Here is a 27,922-nt window from a genome sequence, read left to right on the forward strand (position 1 = left end):
ACGTAACAAACTTGTCAAACAGACGTTTAGATTAAAGATGAGAACTAATCTTCTAGAGAGTAGCATTTCTATAGAGATAGATAGATCTAGCATCTCAACCATCTGTTTAATGGAGTTCCCAGAAAATCTCTGCATCGTACGTATGAAAATCTCTTTTTGGTCCCAATAAAAGAAGAAGCCTGGACCGACAGTACAGGAAACAACCCCACCCTCATTCGCGAAGCCCGTTTTGCCCCCCAAAACACCACAACATCTCACCAACACTGGAGACTCTTTCGAGTCTCTTCGTTCTCTATTAATTCTCCGTAAGGATCCTTCTTGATCTATCCCTCTTCATCCATATCAGCTGGTTTTCTCTCATAAACCCTAGAATCAGAGAAACCCTAAGACCAAAAACCAAAAACCAAAAACTTCGCTATTGTGGAAAACGAAAACTCATGAAGAATCACTGCTTGTTGCTGCAACTGCTCATAGGTAAGACATTCTTTGGATTTATTTTTTTACAATTTTTTTTCCCGTTTTTTGGATCAATTTTAACCGAAAAGAATACCCTTTTTATATTTTTCCTAGTTTGTTGTAAAAATCACTCTTAATTCATTGGTTCTTGAGTTGCCGTACTACTGGAAATACAGAATGTAATCGAGAAATGCAAATGGAGACTATAAAGTTATCATATATAAGGAAAAATCTGTAATTAAATTAGTGAAAATTTCCAAACCCTTTATCGAAGTTCAGTTGTTTAGATTGAGAACTGTGTTATTTTTTCTGAGAGCTCTTTAGCTTATTTTTTAAGGACCTTATGCATTTGGGGTTTGCCCGGTTCCTTCGCTTTGGAACAAAATATATCCCATTTTCAATTTCATTGTATATGTTTTCAAACTACTTATAATTTATTTATTTTTCAATAGAACTAGCTTTGCATTTGAATCTGACTCACATCACACATGATGTAATAATTTCTCGAGAAAAATACATGGAGCTGTTCAATTATCATAGATTTAGTTGATTTTCCTCAGCATTTATCCCATGTTACATAGATGCACCAGTATTGAATTTATTGTTATACATATTATGAACTTTCAAGAATTATATATAAGTAATTAATGTTTCTTGTTTCTTTTTTTCCCCCCCAATACAGACTGTTGATGAAGTAAGTAGTTGCAAGAAAAGCATGGCCTCGAAAGGTCCTAGGTCTAAACTTGATCATGAGACAAGAGCTAGACGCCAAAAGGTTAGTTTGATGGTTTGTATTTGAACATCTTTTCTTTGGGGTATGAATCTGTTGGTTTATTTGGGAGAATTTTTTACATATGTCGTCCTAACTGGTCTACTTGGCACAGTACATATTATTGAACTTTTTGTTGCTATACTATCAATCAAATGAAACATGTTACTGAAATGTTCTTATAATTGAATCGGATTGTATTGGATTCAAATCTTCAAACAAAAAGTTTATTATCGTAAATCAAGAAGAATCATAAATTGTATCCAAAAAATTGAATATGCCTTCCCATTTCATTCAGAAATGGAGTACATGAATCCAAAAGGTAGGGGAATTATAGCTGCATATTGATGAAGAACAAGAAGGACCTTATCCAAAAATCTAAACAAAAGAAGGGTATACAACGAAAGAAAGGCGATAAGATATTTTGGTGATGTTTTTATCTGCCAATGATGCTTTTATGGAGATGTTTTTTTTTTCAATTTTCTTTTGCTATTTTTCTCTGATCTAGAACTTGTACCTTGGATCTCTTGGACTATTTAAATTGCCAAGACTAGGGTATCATCACATATGGTAAGGAGGATCCACTACCGCAAGTTTTGTTGGTGTTCGGCTACTTCGATCGGGTAGAAAACTTGTTAAACAAAAAAACCAAGGAAATCTTTGGAGATTGAATCTAAATCTTATTGGGGTCTTTTGGTCATGGAAAATCTTATCAGTCTCATGGGATTCGCTCTTAAAGATTTCCACACATTATGTGATTCACGGAAGGACTAGTTGGGTTTAGTCGGTCCTAGGTTGTTTGATCTATAAAGAAAGGAGTTGAGTTCGAGTTGATATGTTCATGAAAAAGTAGAAACCAATGGATTTTTGAAGGAAAGGGAGGAGGAGTATCCTTTGCCAAAGGTTAATGCTTTCTTGTTCTCTTCAGTTGGTGCTGGTGGGGTTATAAGTTGAAGCCAAATGGTCATTGGCATTGGTGGTGTCGACATTTCAACTAAATGAAAGAGTAGAAACCAATGGATTTTTGAAGGAAAGGGAGGAGGAGTATCCTTTGCCAAAGGTTAATGCTTTCTTGTTCTCTTCAGTTGGTGCTGGTGGGGTTATAAGTTGAAGCCAAATGGTCATTGGCATTGGTGGTGTCGACATTTCAACTAAATGCCCTATGGGAGATTTTACCTAAGCTCTATCTTGGGTCCTTGAAATAGGTGAACAATTTCAATTTTTAGAATTGGAGTTAGGAGTATAAATCTTCTATAATGAAAGGCCATCTTGATAAAGATTTTCTGCTTAAGTTGGGGTATTACTTGGTTGGAACCACGTGATACTCCTCCTGAGTCTTGATGATTAGACTCCTTGTCTTTTTTAGGAAGTAAGCCTAGGGGATGTTATTCAATTATTGTTAGAGGGCTTCTTCGTTACATGTGGTCGAAAAAGATTGCTTGGATGATTTGTAAGGAAACACGTGGTTTTTCCGGAATCGGATAAAGATCTTCAGAATGCTATTGATTGATATGAAATTATGATACTTGTCGATTGCAATCTAATCCCGATTCCCGATATTGTTTGTGTGATGGACTAAGGGACTCAATACAATGGCCCTATTTGGCAACATTGTCAGCTTCTGTGGTTGTTGACAGTTGTAGCGGTTGAGAATTACTGTGGCAAAACACTGGGGTCAAAATTGCGTTTAATAAATTGTGGTTGAAAACTGCTGTGTTGCTTGCAAAAGTGTTGTTTAGCAATGTTTTCAGACGCTAAGGCGTGAGGTGAGGCGTTGAAATCTCTAGTGCCTTGAGGCGTAAGCCTCGTACGCTTGATTTAAAAAAAAAAGTATAAAATATATAAATAATTAAAAAAAAGATAATCAGTATAGATTTCGAATTTTAAAATTCCAAGTTTCAATTCCCATACTCAAATTTAAGTTCCAATCCCCTATAATTAAGAGTCGATAGTCAATATTTAATACTAAGCAAGTCCACGATCCACCATTATAATAAATAAAATTAAAAAGTTCATGTCCACCACTAAAAAATAATCTCAAGACCCAATCACTTTCAATCTTCTACCATATAAAATGCTTCTACGACATCCATAATCCATATCATCTTCTTCTTGATTTGATCATATGGTATCATTTTCTACAACATCCATAACAACTTGTTTTGTAGTATTGAAAGTATAGGTGTTTGAAATTACTTAAATATAATTAAAAGTAATTTTTTTTAAAAATTGATTTACAATCGAGGCTTACAAAATTCATGCGCCTCAGGCATGCCTTAGTTGAGGCAGACGCCTTTTATACGCCTCAACCACGCCTTAGATGTTTGGTCGCCTCACCCTAACGCCTTGGCACCCTTTTGGTGCACCATGCCTTGAGGCTCACGCCTTTGAAATTACCAGGTTAGTGTTTGATAAAAACAGTTGTAGTTGTTCGATTCTAATAAATTGACCAGAATACCCTTAAGGAAACATACAAACCACTCAAGGAATACATAAACCAAACAAATAAAAATTAATCTGATTGGACAAATCCTTCAATGGTGGTCAGAGTTGTGAGTGTCCACCATCTTCAAATTTTTGCCATAACGTGTTTATTTTTTATGTTCCAATGCACAATGTCGCCTACATCCTGTTACTGTGCCACGTGAAATGGGACTACTCAGCCATTGCACACTGAACAAACCATTTTGAGGCATAGTCGTTCCATGAGATTTGGGATAGCCAAATCCTTCAATAGAGACCATCCAAGGGAAGGAACGCCCTTGACATGATTGGTGTCATAGTGAGTGCACATGCAAACCTCAGGGCCTGTACGCACGTTGTAGTGTCAGATCTCCAACCTCACACCATCTGTGCACATTCTCAAGTGGTCACGAAAACCTAGAACGATCTACCTCCAATATCACCCAAAGCTACTTCTAGGTTGAATCAGGATGTGCCAATGAGATAGTCTTTTACTCTATTTGGCCGTGGGGAGGGGGTGGGCAAGCACCACTCCTTAAAGTAGATGCTAACCTTCTATCGTTTTACTTAATTGCATAAGGAAACATCAAAATTGAAGGTGAATATACTGGCCATTTTTTTCTCCATAGAATTCCAATTAACTAGCCATTAATTACGTTGGACTTGTGCTGACATAGGCTTTAGAGAAGGACTTGAGATTTCATTGCCTTGCCGGGTGATTAGAACCTGCCATGTGTGCCCCACTACTAAATATACTCGATTTGGGCCATTGGGTTAAGGTGTGGTCATGATCTTACATAACACTTTAACATGATCATGACAATATCAACCCTCGTTTCTCATAATGGAATCGAAACCTCTTGGGATTTGGGTTTTAGAAGGGTCTTCAACGATTGGGAGATTTAGGAACTTGCGGATCTATCCTCAAATTTGGATCAAGTGCACTGTGATGACTTTGGGCGCGACTGTTGGGAATGGACCTGCAATAAGGAGAGATGCTTTTCAATCAGCTCGTTTAGGGATGCCTTATCTCCTTAAGGTTCAGGTACTTTTCCTCTTGCCCCCTATTTGGGGGGCGAAGGTACCTTCCAAAATTTCTTTTTTCGCTTGGTTGGTAGTTACGGTAGCTTTCTTACTTTGGATTAATTAATTAGGAGGGGTTTACAAGGAATCAGTTGACTACATTCTCTTATACTACCCTTTTATGTTTAAAATTTGGTTGCACTTTTTGAGGTTGTTCAATTGCTCTTGGGTTGTGCCTTCTTCAACCTTAGTTGTTTTTCAAAGTTGGACTCACAATCTTTTCATGGGCAAAAAGAAGAGTTGATGTAGATAGGCTTGCCAATACTTATCTCAATGTCTATGATCAAGTTAAGAAGCGTCGAAAAAAGAAATCAGCAATATTGACCAAGTCAAATCTGTTTGACTGTGTCAACTCGGTCCAATCTTTGAACGGTCCACAAGACCTAGTCCAACTTCTCTTAGGATTCTTTCTTTTATTGAGTTTATAGTTTTTAAGTTGCTTAAGTAGTCCTAGTTAGTTTCTATTTCAATTTCAAAAAGTTTATTTTCTTAGTTAGTTTCTAATTTGTTTTATGTTTAAAATTCGTTTTTATTCTTTAGGTTATAATTAGAAGTCCTTTAAGATGTCCAAATTGAGTTCTAATAGGATTAGAAGGTTGGTAATATGTTATAGATAGATTAAGAAGTTACTTTTTAGTATTTTAAAATGTTTCTAAGTTGTTATGCACGAGTTATCTATATAAGGAGCTCCAATAAACAAATTCAATACAGTAAGTTTTTTTGAAGATTGATTAATAAAAGAAGAGACTTTTCTTCTATTTGTTTTTTTGAACATAAAAGCTTGATATTGGTTCTTAATTTTAGTGTGTGATCGATTTTCATCAATCTCAAATCTAAATTGAAATTTCTACTCTGTTTTGCTCGACATAGAGATTCTTCATTACTTTTAGTTCTTGGGATTTCACCATAGAATCAGATTTTCAACATAAACTCCAGGTTGTGTGTTCTACCTTACATCAAGAGTCTTTGGGCCTTGCTTCCCTTTGCTATTTGCTAGGGTATGTGGAAGGAAAGAAATAGGAGAATCTTCTTCGAGGTTGAAAGTCCTGAACACGATGTATTGTTATTGATTCTTGGTCTTCTTTTCCATTGGTCCAAGTTGGACGGGGAATTTAAAGGGTTATTTTTTTGTTGTTGAGAATTTCAAGTTTAGATGGGATGCCCTATGTAATGTGTAAAGTTCTCTTTTGCTTCTTGTACTTTCTTGTTTTTTGGCCGGTCTCCTCGACCGCCTTTTAATGAAATTGTTTTATTTATCAAAAAAGAAAAGAAAAAGATCATGATAGTTAGGCACTGTTGTCTAGAGGTATAATGACACATGCCTTGAGCTGGTTTCATGTGGTTAGAAGCTCTGACCATCCTTTAGGAAAAAAAGATATTCTACTCTGGAGTCTCTTTTTGAAGTGTTGAAATGTCTTGAAGATGGAGAGGGAAGATGTTTTGATGCACATAGGAATGCATAATCTAAGCTTCGTCAACACAATGAGTTGAGTTTGTTTTTTGATAGTTAAAAGAATTTATTAATAAAAAAAGGGAGAGTTGTCACATTGGCCATATTGGATTAAGTTTTTTCCCTCATTAATTTTTTTATTTTAAGAAAAAGCTTCATATCTTGAAGTTGAGTTAGCGACTCTTGAAAGAAAAGGCTATCAATGCATAGTCATCAAATTCAACGATTAGATATCCATAAGGATTGTCCCACTTCTAAAGAGGGTGGGGACACCTTGTAGCATAAAAAAAATTTCATAATTAAATTGTGACTTTTTTTTTCCCTTCACCCATTTATTATCAACTTTTAGAATAACTCGTGATTTTTTTTAAATATGGAGCTTTGCAATTAAAATGAAAAGTTGCCTCTTATGTTCCTTTTTTTTTTTTGAAAAAATAAATAGAAATAAAACCTAACTCTTTCTATCTCTCTATATCGCTCTCTCTGTTTAACCTTTCTCAGGCCTCAACCCTTAACCCACCATCATCTCTCCTCTCTCCTCTCTTATCTCCCCTATCTTCTTGGTATGCTCTATTTGAGGTGGGTTGGAATCCTGGTAGGGGGGCCCAAACTTGGGCATGTCAAGCTTATGCAGTCTTGTTTGAAGGCCAAATGAGTGACATTGTGAAGTTGGGTTTGCGCTAGAGGCAGGGTACTGTCTTCCAAACCATTGAAGTAAGTTTTGAACTGAGGATTAACTCTGTTTTTTATACCCTCATTAATGCGGAACGCAAATCAAGCCAACAGTTAAGGGTTTCAATGGAAAATTTGTAATTATTTAGGTTTTTATTTATTTGGGTTTAGATTTATCGTTTTATCGTTCAGGATTATTTTAGATTAGTTATTTATTTAGTTTTCTTTTTTAGGACTTTAATTTTATGTTTTTAGAGCTTATTTTCATGTTTTATTGGCCCATGGTTTTATTATAATATTTAAGGGCAATTTAGTAACTTTAGTTTGTCTTTTGTTTTAGTTTCTTAAGGTTTGAAAATTAGGAGAGAGAATGTTTCAAAAATAAGATTATTTATTTGGTATTTTAGTTTGATTATGATTCTTAGATTTATTATTTTTTATATATAGATTGTATTATGATTTATTTTAATGAAGAACGATGAATAAAAAGAAAGCTTAACCTTGAGCTTGATGTTCTTAACAATGGGTGTGGTGTGAGGCCATTTTGGAGTGAGTCCAATATAACATTATTTTCTTCTAATATTTTTTATTTTTATTTTTATGCGTTTGTTTTTTTTTTTGTTCCTTATTCTTGATTTTCTAGAATTCTTGGTTCTTGAAACCCCTTTCTCAATTCTTGATTCTTGAAAACCTACAAATCTCAACCTTAATTCTTTCCCTATTTTCTTTAATCCTTATCTCATTAATCTCCGTTCCAAATCTTTAACCCTTAATCCTTTCCTTACCTTATAAACCTTTAACCATTTTCATTGGGATTGTAGCTATACCTACAATTATTGTTTTCATTTTATCTTTTGGGTTTCCCCAATCCTAAACCAAATTCCTTAAAACCCCATATTTTCTTTTCTCCCCATATCATCTTGCATCATTCATGTTCTGATTCAGAAAGGAAGTTTTGCGGATAGAAAACATGAGAAAAATATAAGGAAAAAATATGAAAAATATGCAAAATTGCTTGAACTCAAAGAATACTGAAGAAGATGACATGATGATGACTTTTCTTATTAATTTAATGGGTAACCTAACTAAAATGAATAAATACCTAAAGTCCTCAAGCCAGCTTCTTCAATTGTTGAATCTTGAATGTTGCAACATTCTTGAATCTTGAGCTAGAATGCTTGATGTAGAAATCTAGAAGTTAAAAAAGAAGAGATAAGAGAATGAACTAGAAGAAGTTTTAGTAGATGAAAGTTACTCAATGGATGGTGAGTTTCAAGATGAGCCAAAGTCATTTGAAGCTCTCAAGCAAGCATGTTTGACACGAAGTCATCCCAAGAGCTGATTTTTCACCGAGTCATATCTAGACCTCTTGGTGTTCAAAATGTAGCAAGAATCATGTTGATTAAGAGTATACTATATACTGTATCTGTTATTTCATGCCCTCATTTTCTATTCCAATGGCATTGTAAATAGGCAAGAGAAATGATGAAACAATTCTAGTGTACTGATAGGGAAAAGGCTTATAAATACAACTTGGTGGATTGGAAGATTGCTATCCTGAAAAAAGAGGAAGGTTGGGGGTAATAAAATTGAAGGTTATGAACTCAATTTTATTGGGTAAGTGGTTGTAGAAATTTGGGATTGAATCAATCTAAAGGAGGTGGAGTTTTGGGTGTGAGAATTCTCAAGTATCGCAGTAGGAATCTGGATTGTGATACGGAGAGGTATGTACTTATACATGCAATTTATGGAGAGGAATCCAAGAATGTATCAATTATTTGTTAAATGACTCATTTTTAAGGTGGGTAAGGGCATCAAGTTTGGTTATTGGAGGGCCGTTGGTGTGGGGAGGTTCCCCTTAAAGAGTTGTTTATGTGCCATTTTATACTTCCTATTTGGAAAATCCAACCGACTATGGATTTCAAGATGTGGTATAATTCTTAATGGACTTTGGCTTTCAAGAGGAATCTCAATGATTGTTAGATTGATTTTATTGTTTTCCCTGATTCCCCTTGTTGAACCAATTGGTTGTTTGTCGTTAGATCCTTCTATGCTGTCTTTGGATATTTCGATGGGAGATGCCTTTAAAGCTTCAATTGTTTGGGGGCTCCAAGATCCAATCCAAAATGGCATTTTTTTGTGTGATTCACCTCTTTGGACAAAATCCTCACTGATGATGACCTAATATATCGTAAAAGAATATTTTTTTTTCCTTCCTTGTTTAAATCCAATGGTGAAATTGTCAATCTTTTTATCTAGCAATGTTAAAATTGCTAACATGAATTTTTCTTCTTCTTCCTATTCGATATTTGTTGGAATTTGCCTCATTTAGTCTTTGATTTTACACTTCGCCTTTTCCCTTTGGGGGTGAGGGTTGGGGGGGGGGGGGGGGGTCTGAATTGTTTATGGTGTAGAAGGTTATTTTTTGAGTGTCTGGTATTTAGATGGGACCTCTTTGTAGAGGACGGTGAGCAAGTATATCGTCGGTGATGTTCCTCTTTGCATCTCTGTTTTTGATAAGTCTTCTAGACCTCTTATTGCTTTGTACTTGATTCTTACCTTCTAATAGAATTCTATGCTTGTCAAAAATAGTATTAATGAAGCCACACCGAATTATACAGCTTCTGTTAATATTTGTAGTAATTGAAGAATTATGGAATTCTGGAGGTTGACCTTTGTCTGGTTAAAGCAGAGTTTGTATAAAATTAGTTCATTGTTTTTTTTAATTAAAGAATTAATTCATATACTTTTGCAGCTATATGAAACCTTTTACGGTAATTTTGCTATTGTAGGCACTTGAAGCTCCTAGAGAACCTCGTCGCCCCAAAACACATTGGGATCATGTTTTAGAGGAGATGGTTTGGTTGTCAAAGGTATGATACTATGTCATTCTATTGTAGATGATTCTTAGGTAACATACTGTTTTCCTTATAGTCATTTGCCTAATTGATCCTTTTGTAGTCGTCTTATATTTGGCCATTTATGCGAAATGATGCAAACAAATAGTGAGATACATGGTTCTGTTTGTAGATCACTCTAACTTTGTTGGCTATTGGTTGTCAGGACTTCGAGTCTGAAAGAAAATGGAAATTGGCTCTGGCAAAGAAGGTTGCCATAAGAGCCAGCAAAAGCATGCTGGAGCAAGGCACAAGGGGAGAAAAGAAAGTGAAGGTTTGATTTTTCCCTTCTGAAAAACTTAGTATTTTCTAAGAAAGAACACAAATAATCTATAATGAATCATGCATTGTGTTAGCACATGGTGAATGGTTTGAATTTGTTATTGATTCAGGAAGAAGAGCAGCGGTTGAGAAAAATTGCACTCAATATTTCTAAGGACGTGAAGAAATTTTGGATGAAAATAGAAAAACTGGCAAGTTTATTCCTGTGATAGTCTGGAGTTTGTTGGATTTAAATTTCTGTTTGAACTCCTGTTCTGAAGTTCTAGCCGCCTTGTGCAAACTTGTGATTGTAGGTGCTTTACAAGCATCAACTAGAGCTAGAGGAGAAAAAGAAGAAGGCACTTGATAAGCAACTTGATTTTCTTTTAGGACAGACTGAAAGGTAGAAAATCTATTTAATAAAACACAACAGTGGACCCCACTCAGTTACAATTGCCTTTTCTCTTCTCCCCCCTTCAACTTTTATCCATCCCTCTTTTCAATAATACCCTTTTAACTTTAAAATCTTTCCTCTTTGACCCCATCAACCCCAAAGAGGATGCTCGTGCCTATAGTTGTGGGCGTATAAACATCCACTCAGTTACAGTTTTGTGGGTATGAACATTGAGACAAAAGAGTGGGGTTCACACAATCCCACTTTATTGCCTTTCCTCTTCTTCCCCTTTTAACTTTATTGTCTTTCCTTTCTCCCCACCCCTTTTTTATTAATAATACCCCTCTAACTTTAACCCTTTTAACTTTACTATCTTTCCTCTTTTACCCCTCTTCTACCTTTTAATTGTCTATTGAAACTTCTTCTGATGCATGTTTGGAAAAGAAATGTGAAAACTTCTGTATTTGTTTCAGGTACTCAACAATGCTAGCAGAAAATCTTGTCGACAAACCATGTTCTAGTAAACCAGTGTGTCCAGATTCTGCAATGGAACAACTGAGTAATCATGGTAAAGAACAGGATGAAACCGATCTTATGGAGATCCCAGAGCAACCTAATGGTTAGCGTTGTTTTATAGTCGTATTTTCACTCAGTTTCATTTAACTGCCTTGAGAAGCTCACATATTTTGTTAAAAACCTGTCAGAAAATATGGATGTTGATGGTGATTATGATATACAATCCGAAGATGAATTGGTGAGTCTCTCTCTCTCTCTCTCTCTGCTCCTTCATTTCACTTGGTATCTGTCTTAACTCGTACTGGTTTTCTGTTAGTCAAGAAGTAGCATAGGAAAAATTCATCAAAAAAAAAAAGGTAGCATAGGAAAACACCATACTCAAATTTGAAGAAGGAACTCTTCCATTTGCCAAAGATTATAATATATGTGTATATCTGCATTTTTTTATATTTTACTTTGGCCCTAACATTTCTTTGTGAGTTTAGTTATCAATTCTTTTTTTTTACTTGTAAGTTTGTTTGTCCTATTATATCTGTACTTATGCTTTGGCCCAATTATATCTTCATGTATATTATAAACGACTGCTTTATAATGTTCTTTTCATTAATGTTTGTTTTATGGTGGAGAAAATTTGGTGCCTCGCACTTTTTCTTGCAAAGCTGGATTAATGTAAGATAAGAATAGGTGCCGTAGTGCTATGATACCAATCTTCTCTGTGCTTTTTTGCATCATTTGATAGCGGTGCAAGAAAATGGAGAAGTTACCTTATTCTATGGTGCTGTTTCAGGAGGAAGATGAGCATACTATTGAGGAAGATGAGGCTCTTATTACCAAGGAAGAAAGGCAAGAAGAGTTGGAAGCTTTGCAAGATGAAATGGATCTACCACTTGAGGAGCTACTCAAGCGTTACAATATTGGACAAGGTGAGACTTCCACAGTTTATCATATTTTCTTTCTGGGATACTGGAAGTCATCTAGTTTGTAGCTTTACCATCTCCTCTTAATTGTGATCAATGTAATCATTATCAGTTAGCAGGGAAGGAAGTCCCATAAAGGATGATGATTTAGCTGAAACGATTCATGTGGGAGATGATCATATTAAGAGTAAGAAAAGTATGGCGGGGTGTCTAATTTTGATGTCATCTGTTCTCTCTCTCTCTCCCCCCTCCCCCCTCCCCCCTTTGTGTACCTAGAGAATGGTTGTATTCACTAACCAAGATGATGAAAAATGAAATTTTTGTAGGCAATCATCCTTTTGGTGGTGTTAAAATTGACATGAACAGCTCAACCACAACCGGTCTTCATTTTGTAAGTGCGTGATTTTCATAGACATATTGTCATATTGCAGAATAATTTCAGGAATCACCTGAATTTTTTAAACCTTTTATACTACAGGAAAAAAGTAATGGCGACATTTCCATTTTGGATGACCATATGTCAGAAGTTGAGACAGATCAAACCAAAAATCAGTTGAAAGTCTCTAAGAAACTAGACAAGCAACCTGCTCTATTTGATTCTACCGTTGAACATGTGAGGAAATCTATTTCTTTAAGTTGGTTTTGATACATCATGGTAACGTTTGTAATTTAGCCTTAAATGGGTAATTTGATCATGCGTAAGAACTCAAGACACAAGCAGGCATTTATAAAGAAAAATCTTAAATCTGTCTGATCACACAGTTGATCCTGATTCACAATTCTGTGCTTTGGGAGGTAGGCCTTAGCTGATTCTCCTGTCTCAAAAAATTCAAACTTTAAATGCTAAAGCTGAGATTTACGACAAGATGATATAAGCCATCCTATAAATAACTGAACTTATTATGCCTTACTCAAAGATGGGCAATACAAGTACATTGAATATGTCAACATTTTAAGAGAAATTGGGCATATGTATTTTCATGGGTATTAAGGATGACAAAAGTGTCTGCAATCGAGATACAAAAGACAAAGCATCAGTAGATTTTTGATCTTAAAATTTTTCTTGAAGTTCATTTCCACCATTTATAATGCCTTATTCCAACTCTTTGGTGTTGGCAGCATAATCCTGTTTCCCCATTCAATTCTATCTAGAATAAATAAATAAATATATACACCTATATATATTGTTGAAAATAAGATTATTGTGCTAAATGTTGATACCTATGATATATGTGACATGACACATAGATTTTGTGGACGACATACTGAATTTGGACAACTGTGTACTCGAGTTTAACTTGAAGTGGCTGCAAAATTTATCATTCATTCTCCACACCTTAGCCCAATTCTGGGGCTCAGAAATATGCTACAAAAGTATAGGTTACAGAATTTGTTTTAGAACTTGAACATAATTCGTTGACTATGACTAATATAATAGCCTGATTAAACAAGAATTATATTGATTACACAATGCCCATTTATATTAGTAATTTGCATAACTATCAAAAGGAGTGGTGAACCAGTACATCATTTGTTGATATACTGCCTTTCATTTGGGAGATTTGGTCCCATTTCTTATCCTTGTTCCACACGCATTGTGTCTTTCCCAAGTCTGTATTGTCATTGTTCTACAGTTGGTAGATCAAATCCTGTTCACTTAGAGAATTTTGTGACCCTAACTCCTTTTGCGGTTTGCTGGAGAATTTTGAAGGAAAGAAACAGAATAATATTTGAAGGGAAGGAGTAATTACTTTAGGAAATGATTATTAGCATATAGGGCTGCATTTGAGGAATTCCGGGTGTATTTTATGAGGATTTTTTGTTTAAATGGGAGCTTGGCTCCTTGGGAGACTCAGCATCCTTTGAATTTAGGCAGGTCTTCTTGTCCTCCTGTTTTTTGATAAGTATCTCGACCACTTTTATTTTCTAATGAATTTTATACTTTAAAAACAGTATCAAACTATTTCAAATGTGATATTCTAATTCTAACTCAAGTGATGATAGTTGCAATAAAGGTTTGGCTGTTCTGAAATATATTATAAAATTCAATGCATAAATTTTGGTAGCAGTGCTGTTTTTTATTACATATTTATATGAATAAATGTTTTGAAAGGCTTTGGAGGCTTATGCCTTGAGGCTTTAGGGCAAGGCCTGTTTCTTTCACAGGCTTACTCCTTATTCAAATGGGTGTTAAAAAGACTTATGCCTTGGGAGATGCACGCCTTTTTGGCGTCTTTTGAATAAGACATACGTGTTATGCGGATGCTTTATATTTCTGTTTTTTTGTCCCTTGGTGTTTTTTTTTAACATCTATAAATAAAGAATAGTCCTTATAATTATGAAGATGTTATTTCTCTCTCTCTCCCTCCCTCCCTCTCTACATTTAATTTACGTATAAGTCCTTAAATGTATAATGGCATCTTTTCTTTTGGCAAAAATCTCACTCCCTAGTTGAGTTGCATATCCAGCATTCTTGGATCTTTGCGTTTTTAGTCTGCAATTATTCATTTTCTCTTCTTATCATTTTTTTTTCCATTTTCTCTATTTCTGCTTCTCATACTCTCTCTATATGAGAAGCCTATTCTACTTCTTCTTCTACTCTTAGTTAGAGTGGTTGCTACACTCAGTGTTGCTCACCTTGTGTGCTCCCTTTGTTGAGGGCTCTTGCGCTCTCTGTCCCTTTTTCACTCATGCTCTGCTCCAGCCTTGGAAGCAGGGAATTGGCGAGTAACTTGTTTCTTCACCATATCTTCATCTATGAAGTTTTGCAAGAGCTCTTTCTCATTTTCTTGGACAATGCTTAGGAGGGTTATTTTGGAACTTCTCAATGGGAATATTAACGATTTGAAATAGGTGTCCATATTTTGTGGAGAATTAGTCCTTTTGACATTTTTTGGATTTATTTTTAAAACAAGAGACAATAGTATCATGGAAAACAACTTCTCTTCTCTTGAGGTCGTAATACAATAGATTAAGGACTTGATGCACCATTAATCATCCATCCTCTCAAGGAATTCAAGGGGTTGCACTTTTAGGATTTGATTTTTGAGTTATAACTTCGGTTGAATAGGGTTTGAAAGAGAAAGGGATCCTACAGTCTGTAATTGTTGTTTGTTGTACATAAAATAAATATGAAAAAGAGAAAAATGGATGTTTAGGCTCGGTTGCCACTGTCACCACCACGACAACCATGTTGGTAATCGTTATCTCTCCCTTACCTCCTATACCTACAACACTGCTATGATTTCCTGCACATCACTACAATCACATTTAGTTTCTCTTGGAGATTGAACATAGAGAACCGGGAATGAAAAGCAGGAGATATTTGCATGACAATATAAGAAAGCAAGACTTGAGAGATGAAGTTCTAAACTCTATACCCATCCTTGATCACGGTCCCCTCAATCGGGATCTGGAGCTTGCTGGGCATACGCTTGCGATTGGCACGCTACGGCTTGACTTGACTAATCCCTGCTAGCTGGGTCCACTTTTCTTTTCAAGGCAGCAAGGAGTTGTTCGCTGGGCAATTCAGCTAGGCAAATTGCACTAATGCTTAATTAGGAAACATTGAGACAAAAATCAACTCTTCATTCCACCTTTACTACTTCAGATCTCGGCCTTTCAATTTTACTCATCTTTTGGAATTACAAAATGTTCTCTACACATGCTAAATAGTACACATGCATTTATGAATAAGGTTGTGCTCAGGTTGGGTCTGGTAGTCCAAAGCCTCAATGTTGACCAACCCAAGCTTTGGTCACAAAGTCAAGCTCAATTATTAGGCTTGACCCCAACCCAAGCCATAGAATTGCCAAGCCAACTCTAGCTCAAGGTCAGGTTGAGCTTCTCATGCTTTGTTGGGCTTGCCCAAGATGCACTCCTACTTTTCATGGGTGTCAATGTAGCCTGTTGTTTTTATTGTGAACTCTAGCCAACATACCCTACTTTTCACCACAAAGGGGTGTCGGTACAACATGGTGCATATAAAAATTGCCTTAACATAAGCCGAATGAAAAGTACCAAGATTTGTGGTAGGACAAGGTGAAGTTTTGGCTCTAGATAGCGACCTAAAGCAATGCTCATTGTTCTAGGCTTGGGACTAACAATGCCTTGTAAAGAGTCATACTAAATTGGAGTTACAGGTAATTCTAGTTAGGACAATCTTCTTGTTTTTCTTCCCTTAGATATGGTTTCTGAGGATGCTATAAGTAATCCTAGTAAAATTTTACTTGCTTTCCGGTTTTTTGAATTCGTTTGTCATTGTAACATCAAATCTAGTGTAACCTTTACAACAATTTTTTTGCTAAGCAAGTGGGAGACCTTTATTACAATGACATGTACTTGTGTGTTGGTCTTCGACGCATCTATAGTTTCTGCCACGGCACCTTCAAGAAAGCCCAAATTATAGACACCTCTGTACGAATGTTATAACATAAAATTTTAGTTAGATACGTTAGGTCTTTTAATAAAAAAATAAACACAGAAAAAAAATATGGTAAGTAAAAGGAGCATAGAGCTTTCCAATAACTTGATATAAGTAGATTTATAGGAGAGGTGATTGGAGATTATCGAACAACAATAGTGTTTGTTTGTTTTCTTTTCTTTTCTTTTCTGTTTTTTTTTTTTTTTTCTTTTCGCGTAACATGTAGTATATATGGAAGATGAAACCCTGAGGGGTTGGCTCAATGTCAATTTCGGACCGATAAGCGGTTAGTGCCCTTAGGTCGTGAGTTCGATACCCAGTATGAGCATTAATTCCTCAGGGACCACCCGCGAGGGTGCACCCTCACTTACCTGGTGCGTGTGATGTGCAGGCGTTGCATGTGCCTTGGGACTAGTCCTTGGACAAGACCATGGTCTATGGACTGGGCATAGCCTAGATATGGGCCCAGTCCACTGTCTACATGGATACCCGAAGCTAATAAATACAAAATCACTTTCGGAAAACATTTTATTAATAAAAACATTAACGTAAAGGATGACGCTGCTATAAATGTCAAGATGTTGTTGGGACATGTCTATCCACTTCAATACATGTTGGTACAATGAGAAAGGCTCAATAAGTTCCATGTTGCTTTTCCAAAGTTTATTCTTTATATCCCTTATAATAAGCTACTTTATATTTTATGGTTCAAATTTTTCACAGGAGGATGAGGATTATGTTCTTGCAGCTGTGGAAGAAAAGGTATAAATATATATATAAGATTTCTTTTGCACTTTTGGTTTTATTGGTCATTTACCCTTTAGTTTGTTATTTCAGTGATCCCGTGAACATCAGTGCATCTAGTTAATTTGTGTTCTTTTGTAGTTTTAGTTTTCTTATCCTTGTTGATGCGTTGAAAGTGACTTTGTCTTTTAATTACGAGTGCTTGATTTGTCAAAAGTAGGTTGTGGCCCAATCATACCCTGCATAATGTGTTTCTATTTTTTTGGGAAAAATATATTCATATAGATGTAGGCATTTCTTTGTTACATTATCTATCACTGTAACATGTGTATAGTTTCATTTCTATATATGTACACATGAATTTAGAGAACCAACCATGGCCAAGATAGGTGGTGACTTATCCCCCCCCCCATCACCCACACACATTATGTGTTTGAAATAACTATTTAGGCAAAACACATTGATATAGATGTAGGCATTTCTTTGTTACTTTTTCTATCACTGTAGTATGCATATATTTTCATTTCAATTTATGTACACATGAATTTAAAGAAACAACCATGTCCAAGATATGTGGTGAATTATTTCCCCTTGGTTGTCTAAAAAACCATATTTTATGACAATCAGGACTTCAATCTGCTTTTGTTGCTAGGATTTCATTTCATGAATCCTTTGTGTATATGCACATTCTTTATGGGATCAAAGTTGTATCCCTAGTTGATTCACATTTGTGTTTTAACTAGTTTTCTTCAGTAGGTCATCTCGACTTTTTTTTTTTTTTCTTTTGTCCTTACATTTCATTTTTTCAATGAAAGTTGTGCAATCATAATTTAAAAAAAAATTGTTCTCTGGACGGAATTATATCTGCAGTTAAGCTGCTGTGCAATATAAGCTTGATAGTTGATGAATAATTGGACAAAGTGACTTCTTTTGCATAGAAGAAATTCCTGTTTGATTCTATATATCTGGATAAAAATATTCATGGCTGCTCTTAACCAACTTTAAACATGAAGGATGATGAAACAACCTTGTCAGAAGAGGAGGAGCTGGCAAAAGACGAAGGAGATGAACCCTCAAACGAGGTAGTAGTTATGACTTATGCCAAATATGATTTGTTGTTTTTCTCCGTTTTTTTCCTTCTAGCGTACTGTTAGATCTTTCGGGATCCTTTTGTATTAGGTAACCAATGCATTCAACAAAAATTTTGCTACATCATATCTCCGCTGAATAAAATTTCAATTTTTTTACAGATCGAATTACTTCAAAAAGAGAGTGAAATGCCCGTAGAAGAATTGCTTGCAAGGTATAAAAAGGTAGGAGGTAAAAGGAAGAGTTCTTTGGATGCAGATCTAGTGATCTGTTGCTGTGATTTCTGATCTATAATTTACTTCTGTGTTATCAGGATTTTAACTCTGATGAAAATTCTGAAGATGAACTTGGATATGCATCTACCAGTTCTGAGGATCAGTTGGATTCTCCAGCATATCAAGATATTGAAGGTGTAGTTGATCTGGATAAAAATGGTGATCTGAAGCAAGTCTCACACCCAGAGAAGGAATTGGAGCCCGAGATAAAATCCGATGACGGTAATAAGGAGAGTGAGAATATAATAGCTGATGCGGCCGCTGCAGCAAGATTAGCCCAACCAACTGGCAACACTTTCTCGACAACAAAAGTGCGGACGAAATTCCCTTTTCTTCTTAAGCACTCTCTTCGTGAGTATCAACATATCGGCTTGGATTGGCTCGTCACAATGTATGAGGCGAGACTTAATGGGATTCTAGCTGATGAAATGGGCCTTGGGAAAACAATCATGACTATTTCTCTCCTGGCACATCTAGCATGTGAAAAGGGTATATGGGGTCCTCATCTCATAGTTGTTCCAACAAGTGTTATGCTCAACTGGGAAACCGAGTTTCTTAAATGGTGTCCTGCTTTTAAAATTCTTACGTACTTTGGTAGTGCAAAAGAACGTAAGCTTAAGAGGCAAGGTTGGTTGAAGCAGAATTTCTTCCATGTATGCATCACGACTTACAGGCTTGTAATACAGGATTCAAAAGTTTTCAAGCGGAAGAAATGGAAATACTTAATTCTAGATGAAGCTCATCTGATAAAGAACTGGAAGTCCCAGAGATGGCAAACACTTCTAAACTTCAACTCGAAGCGTCGTATCTTACTCACAGGGACACCACTACAGAATGACCTCATGGAGCTTTGGTCTCTAATGCATTTCTTGATGCCCCACGTATTTCAATCGCATCAGGAGTTCAAGGATTGGTTTAGTAATCCGATTTCAGGTATGGTAGATGGACAGGAGAAGGTAAACAAAGAAGTTGTTGATCGTCTCCATAATGTACTCCGTCCATTCATACTTCGGCGGTTAAAAAGGGATGTTGAGAAGCAACTCCCAGGGAAATTTGAGCATGTAATTTACTGTAGACTTTCTAGAAGGCAGCGGAACTTGTATGAAGATTTTATAGCCAGCTCTGATACGCAAGCAACACTAGCAAGTGCAAATTTTTTTGGGATGATTAGTGTTATAATGCAACTCCGTAAGGTCTGCAATCACCCAGATCTATTTGAGGGTCGTCCGATCCTAAGTTCATTTGACATGAGTAGCATTGACATGCAGTTAAATTCTTCCATTTGTACAATGTTTTCTTCTGGCCCATTCTTAACAGTTGACCTCAGGGGCTTGGGATTTTTATTTACTCATCTTGATTTCAGCATGACTTCTTGGGAGAGTGATGAAGTCAAGGCCATTATTACCCCCACAAGTTTAATAGAGGAGCGTGCCAGCCCAGAGAATCTAGAAACAATTGGGTCTCGACTGAGGAGTAATGATCACAGGAAAAAGGCGCATGTAATTGATATTTTCGAAGAGATTCAAAATGCACTTTTGGAGGAAAGAGTGAAACAAGCGAGAGAAAGAGCAGCATCGATTGCATGGTGGAATTCCTTGCAGAGCAAGAAAAAACCCATTTATGGAACAAACCTGAGAGCTCTTGTTGAAGTAAAGCATCCTGTTTTCGATATCCATCAACAAAAGAGCAACCCTTCATGCTACTTGAACTTCTCCTCAAAGTTGGCTGATGTTGTCCTGTCTCCAGTGGAACGCTTCCAGAAAATGATTAAGCTTGTCGAATGTTTTATGTTTGCAATACCAGCGGCACGGACTTCATCACGTGTTTGTTGGTGTAGTAAAACTGGAGCCCCTGTGTTTCATCACCCAACTTATAGGGAGAAATGCACAGAAATCTTGGCACCACTTCTGTCACCCATTCGACCTGCCATTGTTCGGCGGCAAGTATATTTCCCCGATAGGCGTCTCATACAGTTCGACTGTGGTAAGCTTCAAGAGCTTGCTATCTTGCTCAGAAGGTTAAAATCTGAAGGTCACCGAGCATTAATATTCACCCAAATGACTAAGATGCTTGATATTTTGGAGGCTTTCATTAACTTGTATGGTTATACTTACATGCGTTTGGATGGATCCACTCAGCCAGAACAGAGGCAAACGTTGATGCAGCGTTTCAATACCAACCCAAAAATTTTTCTTTTCATTTTGTCTACACGTAGTGGAGGTGTTGGTATTAACTTAGTCGGTGCGGATACAGTTATCTTTTACGATAGTGACTGGAATCCTGCCATGGACCAACAAGCTCAAGATAGATGCCATAGGATTGGTCAGACACGTGAAGTGCATATTTATCGGCTAATCAGTGAAAGCACCATTGAAGAGAACATCTTAAAGAAAGCAAATCAGAAGCGCGTTCTTGATGATTTGGTTATACAGAGTGGAAGTTACAACACTGAATTCTTCAAAAAACTTGACCCAATGGAATTATTCTCGGGTCATAGGGCACTTCCAATCAAGGATATGCAGCAGAAGGAGAAGAACCCTAACAATGGAATGGATGTTTTCCTTTCAAATGCAGATGTTGAAGCTGCTTTGAAGCATGCAGAAGATGAAGCGGATTACATGGCCTTGAAGAAAGTTGAAGAGGAAGATGCCGTGGACAACCAGGAGTTTGCGGATGAAGGCATTGGGAGATTGGAAGACGATGAATTTTTAGCTGAGGATGATGTGAAGTTTGATGAGAAGATCTCTGGCGACGCAGCTAAAGATGTTGGAAGTGATCCAAATGAAGAGAGGGTTCTCACTTTGGCTGGTAGAGATGAAGATGTTGACATGATAGCCGATGTAAAGCAGATGGCAGCAGCGGCTGCAGCGTCAGGACAAGCAGGCTCATTCTTTGAGAAAGAACTTCTGCCAATTGATCGATATGCTATGCGATTTCTGGATTTGTGGGACCCAATAATTGACAAATCAGCAATAGAATCTCAAGTTAGCTTCGAGGAGACGGAATGGGAGCTTGATCGTATTGAGAAGTTTAAGGAGGATCTTGAAGCTGAGATTGATGATGACGCGGAACCTTTGGTATATGAACGTAAGTACGTTTTCATTTGATTTTCCTTATTGATTAGTTACCATTTAGCTATGAGCTGGCAATTGATTTTTTTTATTTATAATTCCCTAGAATAAAGTTCAAACTGCCTTGGTTTTCAATATTAGAGCAGAAAATCTATATACTAAAACACAACTGTAGGTCCCACCTTTGCTACAGTAGTGGGGGATAAACGTCCCATCCACCCCTTTTTGTGTTGGCCCCAGTTTATTGCCTTCTCTTTTCACTTGTTCAACTTTATTGTCCCCCCCCTCCTCCATTTTTCAATAATATTCCTCTAATTTTACTATCTTTCATATTTTACCCCCTTTTCAATGATACCCATCTAACTTTACTGTCTTTACCTCTTTTTCCCCTTTTAACTTCAAAGATTTTTAATAATACCCCTCCAACTTTATTACTTTTTCGCTTTTACCCCATTAATCCCAAAGAGGATGCTTGTGCCTAATAACATTCTATAGTTTTATGTTTCTTGTCATATTTCTGCCTGTTTCATATTTTTCAACGTTAAAAGATAACGTTATGCTTTTATGGTTGGGAAATAAGTAATAGTGTGCTTTCTATTATCTATGTATTGTTTTGTCGATGAAAACATAGTTCAAACTGTTTGATGTCGATTACATGGTTCAAATACCATTGGATGCATGTTAGATTGTTGGGACTGGTGCCACCAAGCAGTATGGTTGGATGCACACCTACTTTGGGACTGATATTTTGGATTCTCGTTAATCGTCTTCTACTGATTTCAGGATGGGATGCTGATTTTGCAACCGAGGCATACAGGCAACAAGTTGAGGCCTTGGCTCAGCGTCAGGTTTGTGTCTTCAGTTTGAGTTCCCTTTTCTACAAGTGCAATTTCAGTTTGATTGTTTATTGAATTACTGTGTGTTTAACAGCTGATGGAAGAACTGGAATGCGAAGCGAAAGAGGCAGAAGAACCAGAAGATGTAAACTGCGAGTCTGCAAGGTAAAACCATAATCAGAAATCCCACTGTTGGTAGCTTTTCAGTTTGGAATGTTTGTCAAATTTTAGTTGTCTTCAATTTTTCTTGGGATTTTATTGGGAACTTCTTGGGAAGATCGGAAAGGAAAGGATTTTTGTTTTTTTAAAGCAATACTTGTTAAATTCTCTTTCAATTATTTTGAATTTTGGACATATGGATTATGTGAACTGGTTTAATGGTGTTTTTGATAAAATAATTAAACAAAACCCTTTTTTTCAAGAGAAATTTTCCTAGAAATTGAGGTTTCTGTTTCCTTAGAATCTTGGAAATAGTCCTATGATTTGAAACATAGTAGGCATTTTTGTGACATAGCTTAAGTGGTTATGGGGATCTTTGTGCTTTAAGTTCTTTCAGAATCTAAGACATAATGGTTATGTGATTTTAATTTTAAGCTCATGGTTACAAGTACAAAATGAACACTAAGTTGCACCAGTCATCTGTTCCCTTTATTCAAGCTAAACTTACTTTATAATGATGAAAAGGATTCATTTGGCAAGAAACCTGGATGATTTTTTGAGTTTCAAACACAAACTCATCTTTCTGTTTATTGTGAGCAGGAATGAGATATCAACTAAGCCTAAACCAAGATCCAAAAAGAAAACGAAAAAAGCAAAGTTCAAGTCTCTGAAGAAAGGAGCTCTGGCATCTGAATCAGAAACAGCACAAGAGGAACCACCACCTATAGATTTCATGTCCATTGACGATGAGGATATATGCTTTGAGGAGGTTACCGGTTTTGACTTGGAACCATCACATTCAACGGGTCAAAAAAAACGTAAGAAGCCTCAAGCCGTAACAGAAGTTGAAGAAGAGAAAATCACAAAGAAAAAATCCAAAAAACTCAAGAAAGCACTTTCCGAGAGCAGTAATGTTGTTGTGGATAAGCAGCACAATGAAGCTAAAGAATCAAAAGCCAGTGAGATTGTGGTTGCCAATGCTGACTACAAACCAGCAAGCAGGACCAAGATGGGGGGGAAAATCTCTATTACTGCGATGCCCGTGAAGAGGGTTTTGGTGATCAAACCGGAAAAGATAAAGAAAGGAAATTTTTGGTTAAAAGGTAATGTGACTCCTGATTCTTGGTCATCACAGGAGGATGCAATGCTATGTGCTATTGTACACGAGTATGGTACGCATTGGAGTTTGGTGAGTGATGCACTCTATGGGATGACTGCTGGTGGGTTTTACAGAGGAAGGTTTCGCCACCCTGTCCATTGTTGTGAGAGGTATAGGGAGCTTTTTCAAAAATATGTTTTGTCTACAATTGAAAAACCTAATAATGAGAAGATCAGCAACACTGGATCTGGAAAGGCCATCTTCAAAGTATCAGAGGTACTGAATGAAACTTGAAACTGGAAATGTTATATTTACATTTGATCTTTGTTTTCACGAGCACCGATCCATTAGAAATGGATTTTCTTTCTGATCTGTAATGGTACACAATTCTTTAAATGAGAAAAACAGGGTTAAATTAATTTCTCTACAAACATAATAAGAAACTGGAAATGTTATATGTTACATTTGATCTTGTTTTCTCAAGGACTGACTCATTGGAAATTGATTCTCTTTTTCATTTATAAGGGTGCACAATTCTTGAAACAAGAAAAAAGGTTAAATTAATTTTGCTTCCAAAATGCGTGGATTTCTGGTTTAACCCTTGTTTGGCCAATGAATCGGTGACTTCATTCCAAATTTTGTGTATATTAGAATAATGTTGGTTTTTTCACATTAGTAGTATTTGGAACATTTCAAGTCAATTAATTGCTTTACATATGCACATAAATTAGTGCTAGAATGCGGCAATATACTACAACGTCCCTAACTTATTGGTACTGGCATGTACTAGATACTGCATGGGTACTTGTAGGATGTTCTGCTTTCCATTTTTCTGCTTGCTTAAATGTTTATGACATTATTTTAAAGATTCTGTAAGTTCTAGTAGTTTTTAAATCAAGTACACTACCTTACATAGAAGAGCTTCATTGGATTGGAGCTAGGGATTTGGTTAGCCTGATCTTCCATATCTGATTTTTTTGGCTTGATGTACAATATACTGACATGATACACACCTGTATGATATATCATAGGCTTTGTTGTTGCATACAAATCATGTGTTATACATACATATCCGTGCATGTGTGACTATTGTGTCTAACCATTCAAACATCTCTTTCACACCACCCTGCACATAACTTGGGCTTCACTAACCAAAACACCAGACTATTAAAACACCTCTATACACAAACAAATATCTCTCTACACTAAATTTTACAAAGCAGATCCTTGTCACTACTAATCTTATTTCCTGAAAGCATGTTATAAATTGTAGCTAAATTTCTTCCATCCCATTTCATATGGTTGTCACAAGCATTTCTGGAAAGAGACCTAGTAATAATACACATCTAAGGTGCACCACTAAGACTGTCTACTGTTTAATAGGGTGGTGTAGTAAATGCCTGGGACCATAGACTTAACTGACCAATTCATCAAGGTAAGCTCATACAAGACACTGTTGATTGACTTTTCATGAACATAGTGTATTTCCTCAACATCAAAGCCTTATCCCAAAAATTTGGGATCAGCTACTTGAATCCTGTTAATCGAACAAGTTATGTTTTTGTAATTATGTGTTTGTGCTGTTTTATGTATTTATATATGTTTATATCCCTTATATTTTTAAGGAAATTTTAGTCCCCACAGCCCGAACCTTCTCAGTTACTTGCACATCTTTGGGATCATCATATTGCATTAACCCATGGATTTTGAATAGAAAACAGGTAACCCGTTCACTGAGATTTCTTTTTCCCTTCAGGATAGTATTCGGGCACTACTTGATTTGGTCAGTGATCTGCCAAATAATGAACTACTTCTTCAGAAACACTTCACTGCTGTGCTTTCTTCTGTGTGGAAGGCGAGGTCCCGTGTAGATCGCTGGCAGAGCTTATCATCATCTTCTCAGAATGGCTTTTATCCTGGAAGAAGGTTTTTCATCTCTAGCCCCAACCAAAATTCCGGGAAATCAAGGGAACCATTTATAAAGATGAATTTGGCAGTTTCAGGGAAGAGCAGTAACTTAGTTGCAGCTGCCCTTCATAATGCTAACAAAAAGGATCAAGATAATGCAGTGTTTCCATCTAACCGAAGGGAAGAAGCTTCAGCTGTAGTGGAACAGTTGGAGGTAACACTGGAATTCCAGAACAATAAAGAAGATTCTGAAATTCCTTTGCCATCAACCGTTAATCTGATGATACGTGGCTCAGATCCACCCATTTCAGCAGATGAGTCAATAGTGGGAGCTATGCTTCCAGAGTTCTCTTGTAACGTAGCTGAGAATCGTTTCAGGTACGGGACCATGGTAGATTACGACCATCTATTGCTGTTTCATAGTAGATATTACACCCCAATTAAAAATAAAGAAATTAAGTGAATGGTTGAGAATAAGTGCCAATAGAAGCTCTCGTTTATTTTTTTGCTAGATTCTTAGTTTTTGGGTTTAGGATTTTATAAGAGCCTAATCATAATTGTAAACAACTACTGAAATTTTTTGAACGAGTGTTATAATGTTGACATTATAATTTGAGCCAAACCTTTGTAATGTTTGAAGAGTGTTTTTTAATCTTTAATTGGGTGATAAATAATTTAAGCAATTGGGGTGTAATAAGTAGAAGTTGGGGTGCCAGTAGCAGCTCTCTATTCTAACCATACCTTTTGGGATTTTCCTTTTGGCTCACATTAAACCAATTTGTGTTTCCTATTTTTTCTGCATTGGTAATTATTAATGCAGGGGTAGTCCCTCTGGTTTAACCTCCCGACTGTAATTACTCTGTATGATTCACAAGAGGTTTTATATGTTACGCTAGCTACTAATGTTATATTTCTGACACACAGGTTAGCTTCAAAGGCTTTCATGGATGGGGAAAGTCTGAGTTGGGCTTCTTCCGCTTTTCCGACTAGTGATTTTATCAAGTCTCGATCAACACCAAAACAACAGTCCCTGGGCAAACAAAAGGTCTCAATGTCTGACTCGATCAAGTCTTCAAAATCCAAGCTTCCAAGAACTACAACTGAGTCTGGTGAGGAGCACCACCACCCAATCAGTAAACTAGCACTCTCGTCTCCAAACACACTAGCTTCTACCAATCCTGTTCAGATTCACGAACATCAGGCCCCCACAATTGAGCCTCCTGGAGATGGCAATGACGGCGACCATCCCCATTATGTCATGGATGATAATTTTATTCTAGAGATGGAGAATTTCTCAATGGTTCCTCATGATTATGACCCGGCCTTTATCTCTGGCCTTGGAGATTGTAGATTGTTACCGGATTTCACAGACATCGGATGACCCAGACCTGTACCCAACAGTGAAAGTTTGCCTCGTTGAAGGAGATGTAGCTCCAGTTCCTTCGGAAAGTTTAAGATCTTTCCTTCCAGAAGGGTTTGATCTGTATCACCCTCACTTTAGATCCGATTGTGCAGTAGTCATTTTTTATCGGGAACCCTTCACGTGGGGAGCCATCCTCTCGGCTGTGTTGAGATGGACACGATCGGGTTCCAGTTGGCATGGTTGGTCTGTTTTTACATGGGTGAGGAGGATGACGAAAGGAATGTAATATATTCTCCATTAAGTTTTGTAATTTTATTGCCACATTAGGTGTTGGTTTTTGGTGTTACAGTAAGAATGTTTGTGGGTTCTTTCTCCTCAGAAAAGATATATGGGAGGAGTGAGAATGAGAAAGTTGATTTACAGTTTATTCTATTGATGGGTCTTAATGGCTGACCCACTGAATTCCACTTCGTTTTTTTCTTTTGAAGTAACACCAAATTATATGAAATTAACTATGGTGTCAGGGTTGTGGATAACCATTTTATTTTGCTACAACCACACAACTTTTGTGAACCTATTTTGTGATTCGTAAGTTAATCATCATTATCATCAAGGCCTTAAATGAATCCTTTACTCCAATTCTGTCCGAAGGTAAAACTTTTGTTATTGAGAATTTGTTTTGTAACTGCTTTCGCTATGTCAATCCATTTTCTTTTGCTTCGAAATCGATCTTTGTTGAACACATCAAGCTTCAAGCCATTTCAATTGACTTTTTCTTAGTTTGTTACCCTTCGGAACATATCACATTCTTTAAATCCTTGGTTCTTTTTATTGTTAGAATGAGCGTAAAAGTCTCATGGTCTTTGACCTCCCCTCTTTTATACAAAAAGTAGGGGGCAAGACCTCAAAAAGTGGGACTGCTTGCTGCCCTACAATCGATCAATAATCTGCTTTTCTAATGGTTTCATAAGAGTGAGTGTCTCCTCGGACAACCAAAATATCTCTTTGGATGCCCACGGTTGTTGTACCTTGGATATGCCTCAACACTTCTTTTTATATGCTATGAGACTCATTTTG

General features: G+C 36.6%; 1 protein-coding gene across 5 annotated transcripts; it reads left to right on the forward strand.

The window, feature by feature from the left end:
* Window positions 1-56: 56 nt before the first annotated feature.
* PIE1 (SNF2 domain-containing protein / helicase domain-containing protein) lies at window positions 57-27,315 on the forward strand. 5 transcript variants are annotated; one of them, XM_086434425.1, is made up of 21 exons: window positions 67-474; window positions 1,139-1,231; window positions 9,686-9,766; window positions 9,957-10,064; window positions 10,183-10,263; window positions 10,366-10,454; window positions 10,919-11,064; window positions 11,150-11,199; window positions 11,749-11,884; window positions 11,991-12,074; window positions 12,205-12,269; window positions 12,357-12,491; window positions 17,025-17,063; window positions 18,059-18,127; window positions 18,296-18,358; window positions 18,448-21,496; window positions 22,264-22,328; window positions 22,411-22,481; window positions 23,076-23,850; window positions 25,331-25,860; window positions 26,407-27,315. In XM_086434425.1, exons 2-21 carry the CDS (start codon window positions 1,172-1,174, stop codon window positions 26,861-26,863), a joined length of 6,153 nt encoding a protein of 2,050 aa, XP_086290551.1. In that variant the 5' UTR covers window positions 67-474; window positions 1,139-1,171; the 3' UTR covers window positions 26,864-27,315. The 5 variants fall into 5 exon arrangements, with proteins under 5 accessions (XP_086290555.1, XP_086290551.1, XP_086290552.1 ...); XM_086434426.1 differs by having other exon boundaries at window positions 11,991-12,065; XM_086434429.1 differs by lacking the exon at window positions 26,407-27,315 and having other exon boundaries at window positions 57-474; window positions 25,336-25,498.
* Window positions 27,316-27,922: the final 607 nt, after the last annotated feature.

The sequence above is a fragment of the Akebia trifoliata genome, chromosome 3 (assembly GCF_017979445.1).
Source record: "Akebia trifoliata isolate Shusen 1 chromosome 3, ASM1797944v1, whole genome shotgun sequence".
In the NCBI taxonomy this organism is placed as follows: Eukaryota; Viridiplantae; Streptophyta; class Magnoliopsida; order Ranunculales; family Lardizabalaceae; genus Akebia; species Akebia trifoliata.